General features: G+C 61.2%; 1 protein-coding gene across 1 annotated transcript in view; it reads right to left on the bottom strand.

Annotated features, from left to right (window-relative positions):
- The window catches only part of LAMA5 (laminin subunit alpha 5), a 47,974-nt gene extending 26,050 nt beyond the window's left edge, over positions 1–21,924 (bottom strand). The window contains exons 1-11 of the mRNA XM_074317667.2: positions 21,196–21,924; positions 16,557–16,709; positions 8,239–8,356; positions 7,419–7,537; positions 7,136–7,306; positions 6,822–6,919; positions 3,703–3,818; positions 3,216–3,334; positions 3,003–3,093; positions 2,669–2,803; positions 2,527–2,583 (exon numbers count right to left, since the gene is read on the bottom strand). Coding sequence (XP_074173768.2) covers positions 2,527–2,583; positions 2,669–2,803; positions 3,003–3,093; positions 3,216–3,334; positions 3,703–3,818; positions 6,822–6,919; positions 7,136–7,306; positions 7,419–7,537; positions 8,239–8,356; positions 16,557–16,709; positions 21,196–21,447 — 1,429 coding nt within the window. The 5' untranslated portion in view covers positions 21,448–21,924. The remainder of the gene's footprint in view (positions 1–2,526; positions 2,584–2,668; positions 2,804–3,002; positions 3,094–3,215; positions 3,335–3,702; positions 3,819–6,821; positions 6,920–7,135; positions 7,307–7,418; positions 7,538–8,238; positions 8,357–16,556; positions 16,710–21,195) is intronic.
- Between the last annotated feature and the right edge of the window lie 231 nt (positions 21,925–22,155).

The following is a 22,155-nucleotide window of genomic DNA, read 5'->3' as shown; positions in this document are numbered from 1 at the left end:
GAAAAGATATTTTCAAATGATACATCTGATAAGGGGTTAATATCCAAGATACATAAAGAACTCATACATCTCAACATCCAAAAAAAAAATCCAATTAAAAAGTGGGCAGAGGACCTGAATAAACATTTCTCCAAAGAGGACACAGACGGCCAATAGACACATGAAAAGATTCTCAACGTCACATCATCAGAGAAATGCAAATCAAAACCACAGTGAGATACCACCTCACCTGTCAGAATGGCTGTTCTCTGAAAGACAAAAGATAAGTATTGGCGAGGATGGGGAGAAAAGGGGACCCCTGTGCACCGTTCGTGGGAATGTAAATTGGTTCAGTACTATGGAAAACAGTAAGGTGGGTCCTCAAAAAATTGAAAATAGAACTACAGTAGGAACCAGCAATCCCACTTGTGGGTATTTATCTGAAGAAAAAACCCACTAATTCAAAAAAATATTTGCACTCTTATGTTCATTGTATCGCTATTCATAATAGCCAAGATATGGAAACAGCCTAAGGGCACATAGATAGATGAACGGATAAAGAAGAGGTGGTACATATATTCAATGGAATATAACTCAGCCACGAAAAAGAATGAAATCTTACCATTTGCGACAACATGGATGGCCCTAGAAGATATAACGCTAAGTGAAATACTCATAAGTCAGACAGAGAAAGACAAATATGCTGTGATTTCACTTACGTGTGGCATCTATAGACAAAAAAAGCAAAATAAAACAAAACAGAAACTCATAGTAGATACAGAGGCCAAACTGGCGGTTGCCAGAGAGGAGGCAGGGGTTGAGCAGAAAAGGAAAAGGGGGTTCAGTTATAGATTAAGCCACGGGGATTAATTACTCTGTCCCCTGCGTACAGAGTAATAACAGTGTAATAACCTTGTATGGTGTCAGATGGTTACTAAACTTATCCGAGTGATCGGGTGATCGCTTTGCAAAGTATATAAATGTTGACTCACTGTGTCATACGCCTGAAACTAATATAATATTGTTATGTCAACTATAATTAAAAATAAATGTAACAAAAGACACAGAAGAAAAAAAGTAAATAAAGACACAGAAGACCTAGTTTCAAAAACAAGGAAAGTGAGTACTGGACCATCACAGGAATCACTGAGTAACCTCGGACCAGTGGGGAAAGAACGGATTGTCAGGAGTTACAGCAGGGACCAGCAAACTACGGCAGGGCCCCTCCACCCGATTTGTAAATAGTTCCATTGGCACAGGGCCCACTGTGACATGCAACGGCAGAGGTAAACGCCATGACAGACACCACACGGCCCTCCGTGTCCGAAACACTGGCTGTGTGGTCCTTTTCAGGAAACGACTGCCGGCCTGGTTTGCACCACGGACAAAAAACGAAACAAGTAAATGTAAAAAAGAAAAACTGTCAGAGAGCCAACAAGCACAACACTAGGTGGACTTAGGGACCGCCATCTAAATATGACTGAGTCAGAAACCACGAAGCAGAATGTCCCCAGATTCACCTAAAGTTTACAACACCGGCACACAAATAAAAGCACACTAAACAGTAAAGGGCAAATGACCTGTGGGGAGAAAAAAACACAAGCAGCGGGGAATGGGCAATAATTAACGTGGAGAGAACTCGCCCCAGTGAACAAGGAAAAAATGCAGCTGAAAACAATGAGCTCCAAACGCAATCTAATCGACGACATCACCGAGTATAAAACACACCATTATTTTATGTCCTGTTATGAAAGGAAGACACCTGCTGATTAGACAATGACACACCATCAACCCAAAGACGGTGCCAGTGCCAGAAACAGTCAGGAGGTGGAGTGCGTTGCCCAGTGGATGCAAATCAAGATGACAATAAACGTTGCTATGTCGTCAACACAATGAGCTGATTAACGTGTGTGAACGCTGCTACCGCCACCCAACGCTGGGAGCCTGTTTAATTTGGAGAGAGCAACTTGGCAGCCTACAGCCCAGAATGTCCCAGCGTGTGCGTGTCTAGCCTGGGCAGAACCTCGTTTGGGAAATTGTCCTTCAGAAAAAAATAAGTATTTATGGAAACCTTTAGCTGCAAGGATGTTTATTGGAGCATTATCTGAAAATAGAAAATTGGAAAGAACCTAAATTTCCAACAATCGAGAGTTGGTTAAATAAATGCTGCAGCTTTCTATAAAGCACAGAACCAGAAGTGACATGTTTACAGGGTTGCGGTGGGTGGAAAACGCAGTTATGAAACAGCACACAGCACATGTCAATGTTTGTGAAAGCCGGGTGTGTACGCAGAGAGAACGGTTCTGCAGTGGAGAGGGGTGACTTGTAGGTGGTGAGAGTCTGGATAAAGTTTTACTTCGACTTTATGCTGACTTGTATTTTTGAAGGTTTTCTCGTATGAACATGTATTATTTGCATGCAAATAAAAGAATCAAAATTGACGTGACAAAAATGAAATCCTCCCTCTCTGCTGGGCCTTCGTGTGGCCCCCTCCTGTGCCATTGCTCCCGTGGGACCCAGGGCAGTGAGGACCTCGGAGACACTTACTCACAATCTGTCCAGCTGGCAGTACCTGTTCCCCGGTGTCATTGTGGGAGGGCATCGCTGAGGGGAGGAAACATAGCATGTCAGCCAGGCAGGACAAAAGGGCCCCCTGGGCTTCCCCCACCCCCAAGGCGGGCACCCTCACGGTAGCAGTGCGGGAAGCCTGTGAAGCCCTCGGCACACGTGTCACACCACTCCCCCGTGAAATTCGGCCGGCAGTAGCAGCGGCCAGTCAGGTCCTCACATGTCCCGTCTGTGAAGTCCGACTCGCAGTTGCAGCCTGGGTGGGGACCAGGGGCCAGGAAGTCATGAGACCCTGAGCCCAGGGCTATGAGACCAACCTGGGCAGTAGGATGAGAGCCATGGCCAGGACTCCCAGACCGGCGAGGGCCTGCGGCACGCAGGGAGCTGGAGACCCTGGGACACCCTGCCCGGGCCATCCCTGTCCCCAGGATGCCCCCCAGGGGGACCCCACTCACGGCGGCAGGCATGGGGTGAGTCCAGGGGTGTGTCTGGGGCGCGATAGAAGCCGGGCAGGCAGCGCTCACAGTTGATGCCGGTGGTGTGGTGCTGGGGTGGGACAGAGCACGGAGTCACGGGCACTCCCACCCCAGCATGGCGGCCCCACCCTCCCCGAGTGCCTGGTGTCCCTGATCCCCATGGCAGGCCTGGCCTGGCTGCACTCGGCCCACCTGGCAGTCGATGCACACCCCGCCGCCCTGGTAGACGCTGTCCTGGTTCTGGCTGGCGTTGCTCCGGTCCACCTCGGGGTCGTAATAGCAGTCATGTGCGTGGCCATGGCAGTTGCAGGCTGGAGAGAGGGGCACTCAGCTGTTGGCAGCCCGGCTAGGACCTCTGCACCACATCCCACCAACCACGGATGATCCCAGATGTGGCTCGGGTGGCAGAACATGCTGTGTTGCCCGAGTGTGCCTACAGCACACGTGTGCATGTGTGAGCACATGTGTGCATCTGCGAACACACAAGCATTTTGTGTGCACACGCGTGTGAGCACCGTGTACATGTGCGCCATGCCAGTGTGCATTGTGCGTGTATGCCCGTGTTGTGTGTGCACGTGTGAACGTGTGCACGTGCCTGTTGTGCAAGCATGAGCACAGGCATATGAATACATGTGTGAATGGATCTGTGAGCACCGTGTGTGCATGTGGGGCCACTCACACTGACACTCGTTGGCACTGTCAGACGTCGCCGGCCTCCATGGCTGCTGGTTGAAGCCGGGGCAGCAGCGGTCACAGGAGCCCCCGCACGTGTTGTGCTGGCAGGCACACTGCAGCCTGTCGGGACACAGGGCACAGGAGGGGCTCAGACCCACCGTGGACCCAGGGGGACACAAGGAAGCAGAGGCAACAGGGGCTGTACAAGGCCTTTGTGGAGGGTGGGAGCTACAGCAGGGGTTTGTGTTGGTGGGTGGTGCCTGGGGCAGGGCACTGAGTGGTCAGTGCGATGGCCTCTGCATGTAGATCAGCCTAGGGCCCTGGGCCCTGGGGCTATGCCATCCCCTCCAGGGCCAGGACCCAAGGCCAAGCCCATGGCGTCCTGGGCTAGCCCCGAGGGCCAGGTCTCGCTCAGCAGGCAGCCCTGAGCTCAGCCAGACGCCCCCACGCATCCAGGGCACCTCCCCGGGCAGGTGGCCAAGAGCTGCTTCCTCTTCCAGCCAGGGGTGGACACCACTCAAGAGGGCTGGAATCCTGCCTGCTATCCTGGAGAACAGCGCCTGTTGGCTCAGTGGGCAAGGGACAGCTGGTCTCAGCTGGGAACTGAGGCTGCAGCCACCTACTGCACAGGCACCCATGCCAAAGCCCCACCCCCAGCACAGACCACAGCTCAGTCGAGGTGGGGGCAGGAAGCAGCCCCCGGCCGGGTTGTGTGCTCCTGGGTCCCAGGCCAGCACCACGGCTGCAGTGCTATGTGAGACCCTGCAAGCCAGTCCACGAAGGTGAGACCCAGAGCTCAGATCACGCAGCTTTCGCTCTGTCCCCATGAGGGTATGTAGGGCCTTGGGAGTCAATACTGCTGTCCCTCAGCGTCCAGGGACATCTGGAGGACCTCAGTGGATGAGGCAGTGGGAATAACCTGCCACAGAGAGGCAATCACATCCCATCTGTCTTGACTCTGGAGCCAGGGGCCTCTAGCTGCTGTTTGATTTTTCAGTAATCTACACAGTCAGGGCACATTTAAACCAAGAAATTAACATAAAAAGTGGTGCTAGGCTGGTGACACCCTGGGGTGTTTGGCAAAGGGCCTCGCAAAGCCACTCCATGGGGCTTGTTCCCGCTCCAGGGACTCGGGCATAACAGAGCAGCATGGCTCCCGACGTGACTAACAGCATGACTCGACCCCAAGAATTTCACAGAGCAATCGGGTAGAAAATGTAAAGTAAGAATGTTTAAAGGTTATAACCGAAGGAATCTAAAACATCATAAAAAATGCAATGCTATGAAAAATAGGCAGATGTGAGAAAAGAAACCATCAGAACATCCATAAATGAAAAATAAAATTATTGAATTGAAGCCGCAATGGGTGGGCTACACAGCAGGTCAGACGCAGTGGGACTGACTCTGAACTGAAGAACTCTCCAGGAGGGAGCTGGGAAGGCAGCGGGGTGGGGATACGTCCCAGAAGTCCTGAGACAGAAGGAACCATACTGGGATTCCAGAAAGAGAAAAGACAGAATAGGGGAGAGCTAACGGCCAAGAAGGGTCTTGAATGAACAGAGATTCGTATTCTCAGATTCAAAAAGTGTGAGGAAATCTGCAGAGCACCAAGACGATCATAGACACATCCAGAAGAGGCAGAGGGACGACAGCGGACTCTCCCAAGCATCCAGAGACGCCAAAAGACAGTGAGCGGACGTCTCGGGAGTATTGAGACATGGCCTTCAACCAGGGGTTCTACAGTCAGCTACAGCTTCACCCCAGAGTGAGGGCGTGACAGGCATTTTCAGACATGACTAACAAACAGACTCTCATGGAAAGAACAACGAAAGGGGGCACTGCAGGAAAGAGAGTCCCCAGGGATGCTGTGAGAGCCCGGGAAGAAGCGAAAATGAGGACCGGGAAGACGTGGGCGGCCCCATGGGCTGTGCCTGGATGAGCACCCTCAGGCCCATCGCTCAGTCTATGCCTGTTAAACAGGGTTCCACTACAGTAACGCAGAACTGGAAAAGACATGTCTGGCACTGCCAACTGGCACAGACTGAATGGTTGTGTCCCCCCAAAAAGTCCCATGTGGAACCTAAGCCCCCGGGATGGTATTTGGAGGTGGGGCCTCTGGGAGGTGAGGAGGGCATAGGGGGAGCCCTCATTAATAGTGTCCTTATTAGGCAACCCCAGCAAGCAGCTTGCCCTTCCGCCCCGTGTGAGCACACAGCAGGGAGATGCTGGCTACGAACCACGAAGTGACCAGCCAGCATCCAGAGCCAGGCGCAAACTGCTATCAGCCGCCCTCTGTGTTTTGTTACAGCGTCCAGAGGTGACTGAGACCAACGCATGACTTCTAAGTCAAGGGGAAGGGGACAGCGAGTGAGGGGTCCAGCACAGAGCTGGGCAGGGCGTCAGCAAAGCGATGCAGGTGGCAGGCAGGGTGTGGGCAGGGCTGGAGGTGACAGAGGCAAAGGGGCGGAGCCTCCCTGGAGGAGAGGCCGTGGTGCCAGGAGCTGGGTGCAGGGACGACAGGGCCTAAGTATGTGACGGGCGCTGGTGTCTGTGGTTCTGGGGACGATGCACAGTTCACGCACCCCTGCTGCCCGGCAGGGTGAGCTGAGCTCAGCCCACGTGCAGGTACAGGTGAGTGAGGGTGGAAGTCGCCGCCCCAGCAGGGGAAGGCAGACCTGCCTGTCCTCAGACACCAGCCAGTACAGCAGGCTCTGCTCCCAGCCCTCATGAGTTGCTACTGGGCACTTCATTTCCCAGAGTAATTAGCGGTGCTGTCCCAGGGCCACCCTGAGGCTGGACAGACCAGGGGTGTCCAGAGGGCCTGTGGGAGGGGAGCAGCGGGCCTGAGTCCTCCAGCTAGGGTGACCGCACCCCTCCCTTCTCCAGACCCATCCGCCCCAGTGAGGAGGTTTGGGGCTCTCCTCTTAGTGTGGCTTTGACTGCGAGATCGGAGGTGAGCTCTGCTGCCCCTGCACCTTTCTGTGCATATGGAGAAACAGGTCACAGGGTGGTGGCTCGTGCAGATCACCAGGGGCCGGGGACACGGCAGGCAATGGAACCACGTGTCCTCCCCTGGGATTGGGGAGCAGATGAGGGGGTTGGGCAGGGAGCTGCAGGTCTCACCTGAAGGGGTCTGTGGGGTCCTTGGCGTCGCAGACGTCCGCGTGGCCGTGGCAGACACAGCGACCACCGACGCTGATGTCCTTGATGCTGTAATAGTACTGCAGCCGCCAGCCGTGAGCACGCGCCGCCACGCAGCCCCGCCGCCCCGCCCCCTCTCTGCTGCCCACGCCGCCACGCAGCCCTGCCGCCCCGCCCCCTCTCTGCTGCCCGCGCCGCCACGCAGCCCCGCCCCCTCTGCTGCCACGCCGCCCCGCTGCCTGCCTGCACCCCTCCACCCCCTGCCCCCATGGGACCCTTCACACTGGCGTGCTCACCCGGCGGGTGACGGTGGGGTCCCGCAGCGCCTTGCCCATGAGGTGGCCCAGCAGCGTGTTTGTGCGCAGGAAGCGCAGGCGGATGTTGGTGGCTTTGGTGAAGTCGCGCAGCAGGGGTGAGTAGGAGAAGTTCATGGCCCCCGGACGCCTGTTCACTAGGGACACCACAATCTGCAGACAGCAGGGTCAGGGTCAGGGTCAGGGTCAGGGTCAGGGTCAGGGTCGGGCTGGCACCGCCCACCACAGCACACGGGCTTGGACCCCCTCCGTGCCGTCCGCCCACCTCGCCGTTCTCCAGGGGCACAATCCGGGAGTACTCTGTGGTGCAGATGACATCGTCATCCCGCGTGATGCGCTCCAGTGTCCGTGGCCCAAATCGCTCAAGGCAGTCCCTCTTGGAGGCTGCAAGAGACAGGCCAGGAGGTGAGGGTGCAGAACCCCAGGCCCGCTGCGTGTCTAGACCCCCAGAGCCACATGGCCTCAGCCCTGAGATGGGAGCACAGCCCTGCCTCGATGGGTCACCCGCCACCCCGAAGAGAGAGTGGCACTCGGGAACCTCTGGAGGGCCTGGCGGGGGCCCATGCCTGAGCCCGGTGGTTCTGAACGGCCCACATCACACTGGCTGCCTCTCTGCTGAGAACAAGGCCCCTGACGGCCCTCATCCCAGGCTGGGAGGCTGTTCTCCACTGCCCTTTAGGCAACTACCTGCCCCCACTCTCGGGCGTGCAGTACTGGGGGCCAGGTGACCCAGGCCCACCCAATCAGAGCTACCCCACGCACATGACTGGGCCGGGTGGCACGTGACATGGCCAGTCAGGGAGCATGGGTGTGGAGCTCCGTGCTCGCGCCATTGGGCAGCTCAGTGGGCCACCTTTGTCACTCACAAGCTGCCAGAGCAGGAAGCCAGTCCAGAGGGAGCCAAGAGACTGCATGGGGACTGTGGGTTCCGTGTCAGGGACAGGAACCGCTCCCCCCACCTGCCTTTGGGGACGCACACCCAGTCCTGACCCAGGCAGAAGCTAGGCATGAGGGAGCACGGTAATGACAGCCCACCCCAGGGGACACCCGCCTCCCCCGCCAGCCCCTGGCTCTGGGAGACTCACAGGCAAAGAACTGCCACGGCTGGTAGGTGTGGCCGAAGTCCATGGACCGCTCCAGCACCCAGAGGTCCGGCCGAGGGGCGTTAGCGAACTTGATGAGCACGTAGGCCACGTGGAAAACCTGCAGGTGGTGTGGGTGTTGACGCCCTGAGGGTCCCCCCGCCCTGCCCTTGATAGGCTCCCTTCTCCCCAGTGGACATCTGTGGGTGTGCCTGCGAGGGCCTCCTGGCTCAGGGAGCAGCCCCTGGCCTGGCTGACCGGCCAGTGGCCACTGAGGCCCTCCCCAGGACACCACCATTTCTGAGGGCTCCCCTCCTGGGTCTGGGGGTGCGTTGGCCCAGGGCCCAGACCCGCTTGCCTCCCCATCCCTGCCCCAGGCCCGTGGGCCACACTGGCCCCTGGGCTCTGAGGCTGAGACAGGCCTGGTGGTGCCAGGACACACGGGGCAGCTCGTCACAGGGCCCAGGCAGTGCCCCAGCTCCCAAATGAGCCTGGTCTCCTCACGGAGCTGGCAGGTGACCCCTACTCCTGCGATTGGGCCCCTGGTCATCCCACATCATACTCAGAGCCAATTTAGAACCTGCCTTTCCACTGGCTGACCAACCCCCAGCCACCGAGGCCCCAGGGGCAGGTGGCCTGGAGCAGCCAGGGCCCAGCCCCTGCCATTGTCACAAGGCCCCAGAGGTGGAGACAGACTGGAAAATGGGGAGCCGGGCTCTCGCTGCCAAAGACAACCCTCATTCAGCTCCCTAGGGGTGAAGCATGAGGCGAGGGGGGTCCCCACATCAGCACCTGGAGCCCATGACCCCAGGTCACAGCTCCCAGGAAGGGTATTGGGTCCACTGGGAATAGCCCTGGGCTCAGGCAGAATCACCTGCCCAGCTGGTGGCCTCGATGGCCAGGCTGGGCCACCCAGACCCCCGAGAGGGTGGGCACATGAGCAGGCTGCACCCTCACACCCCTGACATGTGCATCACTGTGCCCCCCACACACATGGAGGTGCCCACACCAGGCTCGGCCTCCCACGGGGAAGGACTGTGGTTCCTGGGTCTCTCAGCTCTGAGGACCAGTGAGCCCCTCCCCCTCGACCCCAAAGCCAAGGGAAGAACAAAGCAGACGGGCATTGTCCAGGCTGGGCTCGGCTCCAAGGAGACTGAGCAGGGTGAGCGGGGGGACACAGACACCCCCAGTCTGCATTCAGGAGTGGGAGGCCCCAGACACAGGCAGAGAACGTGGCTGGTGAACATGCTACATGTGGGGGGATGTCCACCCCCCTACTCAGGGCACGCTCACAGGGGTACCACACCAGGTAGGCTTGGAACTGTCCACTGACCTCGAGGGTGGCGTCACATTCCAGGCCACCCACTGCACCCTCAGTGGAGCCCTGCCTAGCCCAGGGAAGCAGGTCCCCTTCTGCTGTCCACTGTTCTGGATTTTTGCCCCAGACGAGCGGAGGCAGAGCAAGGCTCCCTGCCTGAGGTCCAGTCACCCCTCAGCCTGAGGCTGCTGTGGTGACCCCATAGAGGGATGGTGGGGCCCTCGTGGCCCAGCCCTCAGGAGGCACAGGCTGCTAAGAATGCCGGCAGGGGCACGGTCCCAGGATCCTGGACACGCCTGTTGAGTCCTGCCCTTCCTGGAAGGCCGCCTGCATCAAGCCAAGTGGCCTTTCCCTGGGGTGGGGGGGCACAACCTATTTACCCACTGCCCGGCTCTGCGGTCATCTTCCCCTGGGCCTGTCCAGTCAGGGGAGGGAGACGAGCCCCCGGGGGACGTACCCTGCACACAGGCATTCTGGGGAGCCCTGGCGGACTTTGGATGGCCCCTGTGCCAGGAGGGGTCTTCGTGAGAAAGCGGGTCAGGGTGGGGTCCGGAGGTCTGGGTGTGTGTGAGTCACAGACACAGGCTGGGGCGGGGTGGGGGGGGCATGCAGCACAGGCAGGAGATCCCGCAGGAGATGAAAGGCTCCCACCCAGCCCCTGGGACCCACCCCCGCCTTTCCCTTGAGTGAGGCCACCAGGCTGCACCCTCCGCTGGCCAGCTTTGTCCCTCCCCCGGGTCAGGTCGGCGGGCCGATTGCATTTTTCCCAGCTGAGAGCACTTGCACAAATATTGATTCGAAGACTGATCGGGCAGAACAAGGGCGGCACGGAAACTCCTACCCCATGCCTGGCACCCGGGGATGTGCCTAAGGACCCCAGCTCCTGTCCGTCTGACCACCTGGTCATCTGTCCCCAGGCCCTGGCCCAGGCTGGAGGGGAGGCAAGGCATGCCCGCAGCGCACCCCCTCTGTTCCCACACTGGGCATGACCCGGGAGGGAGGCAGACCTCTGGTCTCCCTGGACACGGCCCCCTCAGCACCCCACACCCCACACCCCCGCCAGGCCCACTGCTGACCTTTCCCGCTGCTACAGTTCTCTGCAGAAGGAAAAAACGTCTTTTAAAGCAAAAGCCAAACAAAAGCCTCCTGAGTTATTTTTAACAATCTGGCTATTTTGGGGCAGGCATGCCTCCAGGATAGCAGCCAGACCTCTCGGCCACCGCACCCCAGCCCCCACCCCCAGCCTGTCTGTGGAGGGCCAGGGTCACCCAGGAGGGCATCTGTCTCCGGACCACTGCCTGACGGGGTAGGGGTGGGGGTGCTGGGGCCTGAGCAAGAGGCACCAGGGGCTGTGTGGCCTTGGGAAGTCACCTCCCCTCTCTGGGCAGCAGAAAGACAAACGGGAGCAGTGGAAAGACAAACACAGCAGAGGTGCAAAGCCCAGGAGTCAGGCAGGGCACAGGGCCTTTCAAGATGGTGTGACGGCTTTGAGAGCCTTGTATGGGACGTCGCCACCTGTCCCTGGAGCGGGACAAGCAGAAGCTAGCAGCCACCTAGCAGGGATGCTGCAGAGAGTACCTGACACTACACCACACTCTGGTGTCCGGAGGCAGAGGTGAGGGGAGGGGAGTGCGCAGGGGCAGGGCTGACACCACAGGGAGGGCTAGGAAAAGTGCTGCAGGCCCCAGCAGGGCCTCTGCACCCCTTGGGAGGAGCTGGGGGAGAGGGTGACAGCTAGCCACAGCCTCCTGGGCTCAGGCACCTATGTCACCAGGGCAGGGCCCTGGCTGGAACCCCGGGAGTGTAAGATGGTCAGGGTCGGGAGACCCAGGCTGGCCCCTTGTGCCTGTCCTGGGAGAGGAGGGCCCAGCCCCCACTGCCTGAATCACCAGGCAGTACATGACTCAGCCTGGCTCTGCAGGAAGCAGGGCCCGTGGGCCAGGGTCCTGGGCAGAGGCCGGCTGGAGGCAGGAAGCCCCTCCTAGAGCCAGCGTCCGGGCCAGAATGAACACTGGGGCACCCAGACCTGGACCCCCGCCCCCAGACTGCTGGGGAGCCTCCACGGCTATGCGCTGAACCCACCTGACCTAGCCCCGGTTTGCTCTCTCCCCAGTGTGCCCACCCTCTCAGCAGAGACCCCATCTGGAAACCCTGATAAGGATAAACGCCACAGCAGGGGCCAGCAGGGGCCCGGACAGGGCAGGGCAGGCGTGTTTGCTCAGGCCCCCAACTGGGTAAATAAGCATGGCTGTCCACACACCAGGTCAGGGAGCCCAAAACCAGGCCACTCATGGACCAGCTCCAGGAGAGATGGGGAGTGGAAAAGCCACTGCTGGAAAGACAAGTGAAACATGGCAATGCAGAGGACAGGCGAGGCCCCAGGGACCCAGCTCTGCTGGGCGGTACCCAATGCACAGGTGTGCAGAACAGGGATGGGAGACGTTCAGGGAATGGGTGGGGGTAGAGGGGCCCCTGATGGGTGGGCAGGAGCTCACCAGGTAGAGTGGAGGGCAAATGCCTGGCATGGCCCAGCACCTGGATGGAGGGGAATCTGGGGGCGGTTCAGAGACCCTCAGCCACCCAAAGGCTGTCTTGGGCCCCTGCCTTGAAGGCGCGTTTTCAGGCCCAGGCCCAGCCCACAGGTCCCTGCTCCCATCCCATACTCCCTGCAGCCTGGCCCAGGTCAGGCCAGATGGTCAGCCACAGGAAGTAGAGTTTATCCCAAGGGACCCCAAAACCCAAACAGTTTAGTCTCCGGTGAGCAGTACTGCTGGAGGTCAACACTGGGGGCTTGTTGAAAAACAGATGGAAAACAGGAGTCTTTGGGAGCCAACAGGGTCTGGGGGGACCAGTGTGAGATGGCAGGGGCTTCTGTGTGTGCCCAGAGTGAGCAGAGACAAGCAGTCCAGAGGGCGAGTGTGGCAGCAGCAGGACACCCAGGCCGGGGACAAACGGCCCCATGTCCTCCAAGCAAAGGACAAGCAGAGGCAGGATTTCGTTGATTCTCACGAGGAGATGAGGGGCCAGAGCAGGGGGTGCCTCAGGCTGGCCACCCACAACCGCCCCCACTCTCCTCCCTCAGGGAGCCCAGCTCAAGGGGCCATGTCCGGTCCAGCCTCCACACCTGTCCCGGCCGCTGGGCTCTGTAACCAGAGCCTGGCCAGCCCCAGCCATACTTCCTACCACTCCCCTGGAATAACCTCATTGACCCTGCTGGGGCACCGGCCACATGGCTGAGCGCCCAGCCAGGCCGGGAAGTCAGGCCAGCAGGCACGCCTGGACCAGGAGGCTTGCCCTGGGAGCCCTGAGCTGGCCAGCCTCTGAAGGCATGCCACCCGGAACTGGGGGGGCCGACCAAAGCAGCCCATGTGTCGGGGGCCCTTGCCAAGATTCAAAGACCCATGGGCACATGCTCTCACCCCACCACGTACAGAGGGGAAACTGAGGCACGGAGGCCAGGTGGCCAGCTGCGGCCAAGCCCTGGGTCTCCTCCAGACACCAGTATAGGGTCTCAGTGTCTGCACGCGTGCGCTCAGTTCCCCAGGTGCCAGCGAGTACTCTCACCCTCCAATATGGCAGCCTCACGGGAGCTCTGCTTCTTGGCATGCTACCCCCTGCGCCACCCCACTGTGCCCCAGGGAGGGCACACACCACTCACCTGGCATTTCTAGTCCCCAAACAACACTGTTGGCATCACCGCCAAGCACCCCAGCCTCCAGCCCGAGGCCAGCCTCAGTACCCCCCTGCACCTGCACCCCTACACCCCACCTGGCCTCCAGCCCTGGGCAGACCTGCCCCACCACAGGGCACCAGCACTCCTTACCTGAAGCCAGATCTGGGGAATGTGGGCTGTAGGTGCAGGCAAGGGGTGGGGCTCCCCCACGGCCAGGGCTCCAGGGAAACATGTCCGGAGAGGGAGCCCCAACTCACCTGCCCAGGTCCTTAAGACAACTGGGCTGAGTGGGGACAGGGCCTGGGACCTCATGGCAGAGCCCCTGGTGGCAGCCGCAGGGCACTCGGCTCAGGACCTGCCTTGCCCTGGGTCCAGAGAAGGGGGAGCCTGAGGCAGCCAGAGGCCCAAAGTGGGGGAAAGGAGACAAGCTAGAACCTCTGGTCCCTGGGGGAACCCCAGGCAGGTCACCGCTGGGACATGGGAAACTGCCCCACCGGCCCCAGCCGTGGAGCCTTCCTGACCCTGAGGCCAGACCGAGCAATGCTCAGACCAGTGGCCGGTCCTCTCAGATCTGAGGTTTCTGGCTGAGGGCCACACAACAAGCAGGCAGGGCACCAAAGTCCAGGCCCCCCATGCCCTCCCCAGCCAGGACTTGGCTCCTGGAGCCTCAGTTTCTCCATGTACAACACGAGGAGGAAGAGGGTCGAACACCCCCACCATGGGAAAGGCGTGACCCCTGGAGAAGGGGCAGGTTAACTGGCCCCACGAGGCTCCTCTGCCCCAACAGGCAGACACCGAGGGGCCCAGCCTCCAGCCCTGGGCCACACACCAGGCAAGAGATGGGAGCTGTGCTGCAGCCCACAGACCCCTTGCCAGCCTTTCCAGGGGCAGGAAGCCTCCTGATGCCCAGTGTCAGCTGCCCCCGCCCCGTTTCCAGGGCATCCGCTCTAGATCCCAGAACAAAGGCTGCTGGCAGCCTGTCATGGGGAGTGCCCAGGCCTGCTGCCCACTCAGCCCCATTTCCTGATGGAAGCCCCAGCCCCATGCCTCGACCAGAGCCTCCCAGGATGCCCTAAGTGGGGGAACCCCAGTCAGGGGTCGGGATCCCGGGCTCTGCCCCTGGGCTGGGCCCTCCCACCTTGTCTGTCCCTGATCTGCACTGGGAGCTGTGCTGCCCTGGGGACATCCTGTCACCAGACCCAGGGTCACTGTGAGGGCCAGCTGGACACACTCCAGGTCCAGTCCTCCAAAATGCCTCCCCCCAAGGCTCTGGCCTGGCCGCCTCCACTGGTCCCCCAGAGCCCTCACTTCCTACCCCATGTGGGTCCCTTCTGCCCCAGACTGGTGATGGCAGGACCCAGTCTCCGACCCCAACCCCAGCAAGTGGGGACACCCCGAAGGGACCCAGTCACGGCTCTGGCTCTGGCTCCGGGGGGAGGGGCAATGAGCTCCCTTTCCCAGGTTTCTCCTGGAGAAACACCATGGCTCAGAGGCCCGCTCAGCCGTGGAGCTGGGAACGGGGCCCACTGGCCGCCCAGCTCCAAAGCACACAGGTGGGCCGTCGCTGTGCTCCCCTACCCCCACCCCGACAGGGCTGCCAGCCCCCCGGCCCAAACTGAGTCAGGGGCTTTAGTATGTTCATGGGCGGTTAGGGAAAGGGGGCTGGGGAGGGAGAAACAGGTGATGGAAAGAGGGTGGGTGAGTGGGTGGAAAAAAGGGAGGGAGGGTGGGGGGAGGGAGAAGGAAGCATGTCTAGATGGAGGAGCAGGTCATCTCCCTCCACACAGACCTGGAAATGGTCCTCTGCCCTTCGTGTCATTTTATAGTTGGGGAAACGGAGGCATAGAGAGGCAAGGTGTGCACCCAGACCTGGCCTGGGACCAGTCTACAAAGCAAATGAGGGCCTGCGGCCCCATCTCAGGCAGGGTTCACAGGTATGGAGACAGCAGCTTGGGGCGCAGGGCCCAGTAGGGCGGGGGGCCCTGTGAGCTCCTCAGCCACCACTGCACTGAGGCTGGGCGGGACAGGCATTGCCCACCTGCTCTGAGGCCACTCAGTGGTTGCCATGGAAACTGGGCCACTGTGCCCCCAGCTAGGGCCGTCACCCCTCCCCCAGCCTGGCCAGACCTGTCCCTCCAGGAGGAGGGGGAGAGGGAGGGGCAAGAAGAACTCACCAGCTCAGCACAAGTTCCCTCTGACCAGGGGTGGGGGCCACTCCGCTTCCCTACCTACCCTCCCACATGGCTGTGAGGGCCCTCCCAGGCTCCCAGAACAGGACGTGGGCCAGGTAACCCTTCCAGCCCTGGGACCTGTAGGCAGGGAGCTCAGGACCACAGGGCTCTCCCCAGCTCCACCTCCCCCACTTTGGTGACATAACAGCCAATCCAGTCCGACCCCTGAAATTCCAGGCCCCTGGTTAGGACTTGAACCCACTCCCCTCACTGTCCACCGCCCACTGGACCAGGCCTGCAGGCCTCCAGGCTGGGGGTGAAGGTACCGCGACGCTGCACCCCAAAACTGCCGGGGACCTGCCCTTCCAGCAGGCGCTCAGAGACACTTGACCACCTGTCCTCTAACACCCTGGGCATTACAGCGGGAGGAGGCCCAGCGAGAAGCACAGGAGACTGGGCTTGGGCCTCTGGGTCTGCAGCCCAGGACTCCTGCCCGGCCCCTGGGAACAGGGTGGGGTCTGGCAAGATGGACCTTGCAACCCGGACCCCAGACAGGCCCAGCCTCATTCACCTGCTCCTAACCGATCCCAGGAGGCAATGGGATTGCCAGTCCATTTCACAGGCCAGGACGCCAAGGCCAGGCCCCTGGGCAGTCACACGGGGAGCAGGATGCACACATCCCGGGTCTGACCCAGCCCGGGTCCACCAAGGGGGGCTCCCTGTCACTGGGAAATGCCTGGCCCCACCCTCCCGTATGCACCTAACCCCTGGGTGGATCCCAGCACAGGTATCCCAGGAATGTCCATGTTCACCAGCCTCCTCCACATTCCTGAGGCCCCTCCCACACCCTCAGCCAGAGCCTGGTTCCCTGCAGAGGATTCCTTAGAGTAAACACCAAGGACCAGCACTCCCACGGGCCTCCTGCTGGACCCTCAGCACCCCGCACCCTAACTCTCATGGTTCCGTAGGTCAGCCCTCATTTTCCCTGTGTGCCGCGGGGGGTGGACACAACACACACAACACACACGAGGTGCCCACCCACTGCCATGCCTGTCTGTGCCCAAGCTCCAAGCTACTCAGGGTAGGCACCTCACCTCCGGGTCCATGCCCCAGGGGAATCCTAGGGCCGGAAATGCAGAGGCGAAAAAAGGGGCTTTACCTGGCCCAGGTCCAGGGTGACGTTGACCTCATTGTACTCCAAGCCGCGGGACAGTGGCGGGCTCTGCCACCAGCGCTCTGTGCCGTCGATGGCGTTGCTCACGGGGTGTGCCCTGTTGCTGTTTGCAGCCGTGCAGATGTCACAGTATTGGCCCTGTGGGGACAGAGTGGTCAGATGGCCGAGAAGGGCTTGGATCCCTTCCCTCTCTAGTCACCCTCCCATCCCCAATCTTCAGACCCTCGTCTATCATTCACTTATTTTCTTGGCAAACCTACTACATTCTTGACTCAGGGAATATGATTCATATGACAGGTGATCACATCCGTTATGGAAGAAGCAAGAGTGAGGAAGAAGAGGGGCACTTCTGTAGGTGGGAAAATCAAGGTGGGCCTCTCTGAGGAGGTGGCATCTGAGGTACAAACTGTAAGGGGGGGGTGCTCCAGACAGAGTGGCTGCCGGTACAAAGGTCTTGAGGCAAGAAGAACCATGCAGTAAAGACAGAGAGCAGGGGAAAAGGGACAAGTTAAGGGACAAATCACATGCCCCCTACGAACAGACAGCTGGGATCATTTGGAGGCAAGGGGGCAGGAAGATCAGGAGAGCCAGACCCCTGTTTCCCCTCCAACAGCCCATTTGCCACAACACCCCTGCCAAGCTCTCACCCAGAGCCATCTGGATTAGGGTCTCCAGAGAAACGAAACTAAGCCATTCCGGTGGCCTGTGGGGACTGGCCCCACAGTGGAGGCATGTGGGCTGCCAGCAGGCAAGGCCTGGACCTCCTGGCTCTGCCACTTCCGAGCCCTGGGACCTGACCAAGTCACGGCAGCCACTGAGCCTCAGTGTCCCCATCCAAAGAGTGGGGATAATGCTGCCACCTGCCCTGGCCACACCAGGATTAATGATCCCACCCCGGGCCAGGCAGCTGCTTCTGTCACAGTCCAGACACCTGCCAAGGGCCTGTCCTCTGGGGGCACAGAGGGCTCCCAGCAGCATCCTGGCCTGCTGGGGAGGAGCAGGTGCTGGGAGCCTGTGGTGGGGTGGGGGCAGGGCTGGGCCCTGGCAGCTGGCAGAGTGGAGGCCCAACCCCCCAGCCCCGAGGAAACCAGACCTGCCATCCCTCTGCACACAAAGGCAGCCCTCCGGGACTTGGCACTGATTGAAGCCGAGAGGCCTTGTCTGGGAAAGGCAGCCACCCCACCCCTCCCCGTCTCCCAGGAGGCCAGACCTGTCCTAGAAGTTGGAGGTGGGGGCGTGGGATGCCCTGCTCCAAGCCCCAGCCCGCACATATGCACAGTGCCCCACACCTCCTAGGTTATGTCTGCTCCAGGCTTCCACTGTGTACCCGGGGCGGGGGTGGGGGGGTGAGACCAACAGGCAGCAGCAGGCCCCCAGACCCCTGGTGCTGGGTGCTTTGGGTGGCCCCATCTCAGACCTTGTTCCTGCCTGGGGCGTTTGCACCCTGACCTCTTGCCCTCCATCTCAGCTCAGATGTCACCTCCTCTGCAGCATCCTACCCAGCTCTGCACCACCCAAAACGCTGCCCTGACACCCTGCTGACATCACCTTACTTTATTTATTCTACCTGCAGACCTGGGATTGTCTGGCTAGTAATGATTTTGTATTTACTGCCTCCGTGGGGGCTGAGAGCTCAGAGGTGGGGGCTACACCTGCTTTGGGTCCTGAGCTCACTACCCAGAGCTGCCACACCCAGGGGCTAGAGCAATGGAGGACACCCAGAGAAGTGGCACAACCTGTGCGGCCGTATCACCAAGCTCAGATGGTGACACCTAAAGGGCAACCTGGGGCTATGGCTCCCAGGCCTGCGGGGGCTCTCGGGGCAAGCAGAAGAGGGGTTCAAGGGTGTCACCGAAAGCACCATGCACATGGCTGCAGGCCATTGGGGGCCTGGCGGGGTGGGCTGGTCAGGAGGAGGGGGTGGGCAGGGCCATCTGGCTGGGGTGGTGTGCCTTCCAGATGAGGGTGACTGTGGTCAAGACCTCCCCTCCCCCCCAGGCCTCTGAGCACTGTGCTGGGGCTGGGTCAAGGGGGCCCAGCGAAGGCTCTGCTCAGGCCCACCCAGAGAGTCAGGGAGAAGTAATTCCAGTGGTCCTCACATGGCCACAGCGGGGGGGGGGGGGGGGGCGGGGGGGCCAGTGCCTCCCTGCTGGCATTTCTGGCTCGGGCTCGTGTGCTGTAGAGGGTCGTGCTGGGAACAGAGCTAGGAAATAGGGAGCAGCGATAAGAACTTCCCCTCCTAGTGAGTCACCAGCCCTAACTTCCCCTAGGGGTGAGGCCAGCCCGGAATTCCTCCCATGCCCACCTGAGGCTGCGCAGGGCCAGACCGGAGTTGCCCTCTACCTGCTCCAGTGCACAGACCACCACGCCCAGCAGGCCTCTCCCAGGCCCCAGTTGGGATGCCCCCCGCCAGCTTCTGTCCCACCTCCTCCAGGGGTCCCCTAGGAGCTGCCGGACTGCAGCCTTGGGTCCCATGTCCTCCATGACTCATCCCCCCATGCTGGCACAAGACTGGGCTCTCAAGATGGAGAGAAGGTGGGCTTCACCTCCCTGGCACCTCCTGTACCCTGCCACCACCACTCGCCACCACACGGGGCCTGCAGACAAGTCTCTATCAGCAATCCAGTCAGAGACCAGGGCACTGAGCAGACCCCGGTCCCAGAGGAGAGGGCACAGGTGCCAGCCAGTCCAGGGACTTGTCCGAGGACACACCGGTGCCCATCCGGCTGCTGGTCTGTCTCCCATCCCCTGCCCCGGCAGCCTCGTGGCTGAGGGCCTCAGGCTTCCAAGGGGAAGTTTTTGCCTCTCTTGCTAGATTGAGGGCTGGGTGAGCAGGGCAGACACTTTTCATTCAGGGCCAGTTCCGTGGCACATAACACCAGGCTGCCATGGTTGTGAAGAAGTCACTATGTGACAGATGGCTTCCCGGGCTCCAACTCCTGGTGAAGCAGGCCCTCACGAGGTGCCCGTTTCATAGACGAGGAACCCGAGGTCTGGGAGGAAAACCTGGAAGCTAAGGAGAGGCAGAAGAGAGGGGCTTTGATCCCTGGCCACAGGCTGCCAGGCTGCTCCTGGGGGCAATAGGAGGGGCAACAAAACCTCCCCATCCCCCACAGGGACCCTCGCAGCTGCCCCTCCTCAAGAGCCTGCAGAGTGCGCTGCGGTTCAGAGGTGACCTGGAGCCTGGGCTGCCCTAATGGCTGAATCTCAGCTGAGCAGCAAGAGGGGCCGCGGGGGCTGGCCAAGCCCCTGAGGCAGTTTTGGAGACCCCCACACAAGCTCCTTCCCTAGACTCGGCCCCTGTAACATCAACCAGATGTGCCAAGGGCCCCAGCAGGGGCCCAAGTTTCCACCGAGATCCTGGTCTGGCTGTGGGGCTTCCAGCAGGTATCTGTGCATTTCCAGGCCTCAGTTTTCCCATCTGAAATGTGGGCTTGAGACCCCCCATCGCAGCTGTGCTGGTCTTAGTTTAGAGGAGAGCATGCAGGGGAGTCCAGGAGCCCGACGAGGCAACACTTCTGTCCCAGGAGCTCTCTGCCACACCAGGAACCCTGTCAGCAACTGCCTCCACTGGGGGCCAAGGGCGGTTGGAAGGCAGTCATTGAAGGGGCCCAGTGAATGGACTCTCCAGCTACCTTGGTCCCTCCCCCAACTTCTTACTGCCTGTGACCTCCTCCCTGGAGGAAGTGGCTCAGTTTACATCAGCCCTGAGGCCCCCAGATTCTCCTTAAGATTTGGCAGGGGTGGGAAGATAGGCCTAGCATGGGGTGTCAGGGAGCCCTGGAGCAGACCCTACCACCGCCTGGGCCAAGGCTAACCCCAGGAGGCTGAAGAGCCTCACCACATCGGGAGGTCTCAAAGCCCTGCTTCCCTGGTGAGGTGTCCATGTGTAGGGCCACCTAACCCGTCCCCCACCTACAGGCTCAGGCTGGGGCAGGGATGCCCCCCAGCGGGTCTTCAGGGGTTGAAACCCTATCTCCCCCAGGGAGACTGCAGCCCACGCACTGCACCACCTGTGGCGCACAGACGCTGCCCCCGAGTGTGCGCCCACTTAGCACCCCCAGTTAAAACTTCCGCTGTTTGCCGCCCTCCCCCACCTTGAGGGTCCCACCCAGTCCCTAGATCCCCAGTGGGGACAGCTTCAACTCTTTGCTGTCGGCAGTGAAAGCCTCTTGTCTGATCCCTGCCTCCCATCCGTCCCATCCCGACCACAGCAGGTTCCAGCCTGTCCCGAGGGAAGGAGGAGCGGTCCACCCCCTCCCCGCAGGCAGCAGGCGGAGGCCACTAAGCCCCGCCTAGCCGGGATCCCGGGACTTGGGGCCGCCAGGGACTGGGCGCCAGCGCCCCTCCGCGCGCCACCGCCGCCCCGGGTCCCCAAAGAGACGCGCAGTTCTCTGGCGAGCCTGAATGGCCGAGTTGGGGCTCCCTTCCGTCCCCCGAATATGGAACCAGAGAGTCGGGGAGGGACGGGAAGGTTTTGGTCCAGCCCCGGGCGATCCCCGCCAAGTCGGGCTGGAGTTGCGGAGTCCAAGGCCGACCCGCCGCTGCGCGGGGTTCCTCGGGACGCTGTTGCCCGCCCCACCCCGTCCCGCCCACAGCGACCCTGCCCCCAGTAGGCGCTCACCTGGATGGTCTGGTTGGGGTCCCCGCCAGCCACGGGGCCCCCCACCAGCTTGCAATAGAGGTCCTCGGTGGGGCGCGGGGCGCCGCGCGCCGGGGTCTCCTCGCCGCAGGTGGCCGAGGCGGTGATGCGGGCGCCCTCCGCCAGGTTGAAGTAAGGCGGGTGCAGACTGAAGCCGCTGCCCGCCGCCGCCCGCGCCGCACCCAGCAGAGCCAGCCCGGCCAGCAGCAGCAGCATGGGGCCCGACCTCCCCATCTCGAAGCTCCCGGCTGCGCACTCCGCGACGGGGCACTGCACACGGCGGGAGCCCGGCGGGGTGTGAGCGCGGGGCAGGCCGGCTCGCTCCGCCCGCGGACGTCAGGCCCCGCCCCAGCCCGCCTGGGCGCCCGAGCCCCGCTCCCCAGGGAGGGGGGGAGGGGCGGCCTTAACCCTTCGGACCCTGGCCGGGCAGCCTCCCGGAAGGGGCACCTGCTGGCCCTTCGCCAGGCCGTGAGACTGCGGTATTGCCCAGGCCCCCCAGGGCGTGGGTCGGTCCCCGGCAGCACTCCCCGCGCCCCTCCCGCCGACGCCCCGGGTCGCCAGCGCGTCCGCCCGACTCGTCCCTGCCTAGAGGCTCTGCTCTTTGTTTCCCTAACTTCGGGCACCTCTCGGCGGCCGAGCGCCCCCGGCGGCCTGGGCGCAGGCACCGCGGCCGGAGTCCGGCACGCTAGCCCGAGGTCCAGCCGGGCATCTGTCCATCGACGCCCCAGCGGGTCCCCACCCGCGCTCCCAGAACCGCACACTGTCCTGAGCGACCGCTGCCGGGAAACGGCCAGACGCTTGGCTCCCCCCTGCGCAGCCTCACCACCCTCCCCAGGCCGGTTTTCAGTTTTATTCCCCTCATACTGCCTCCATATCTGCCCCATCTTGCAGGTTTGCGAGACGGTGCACTCTGCCAGCTGTGAGTGGCAGTGGGCGGGGCAG

The sequence above is a fragment of the Rhinolophus sinicus genome, chromosome 13 (assembly GCF_057876585.1).
Source record: "Rhinolophus sinicus isolate RSI-liver-muscle chromosome 13, RSI-T2T, whole genome shotgun sequence".
Taxonomy (NCBI): domain Eukaryota; kingdom Metazoa; phylum Chordata; class Mammalia; order Chiroptera; family Rhinolophidae; genus Rhinolophus; species Rhinolophus sinicus.
This window is presented reverse-complemented; position numbering and strand designations above follow the sequence as displayed.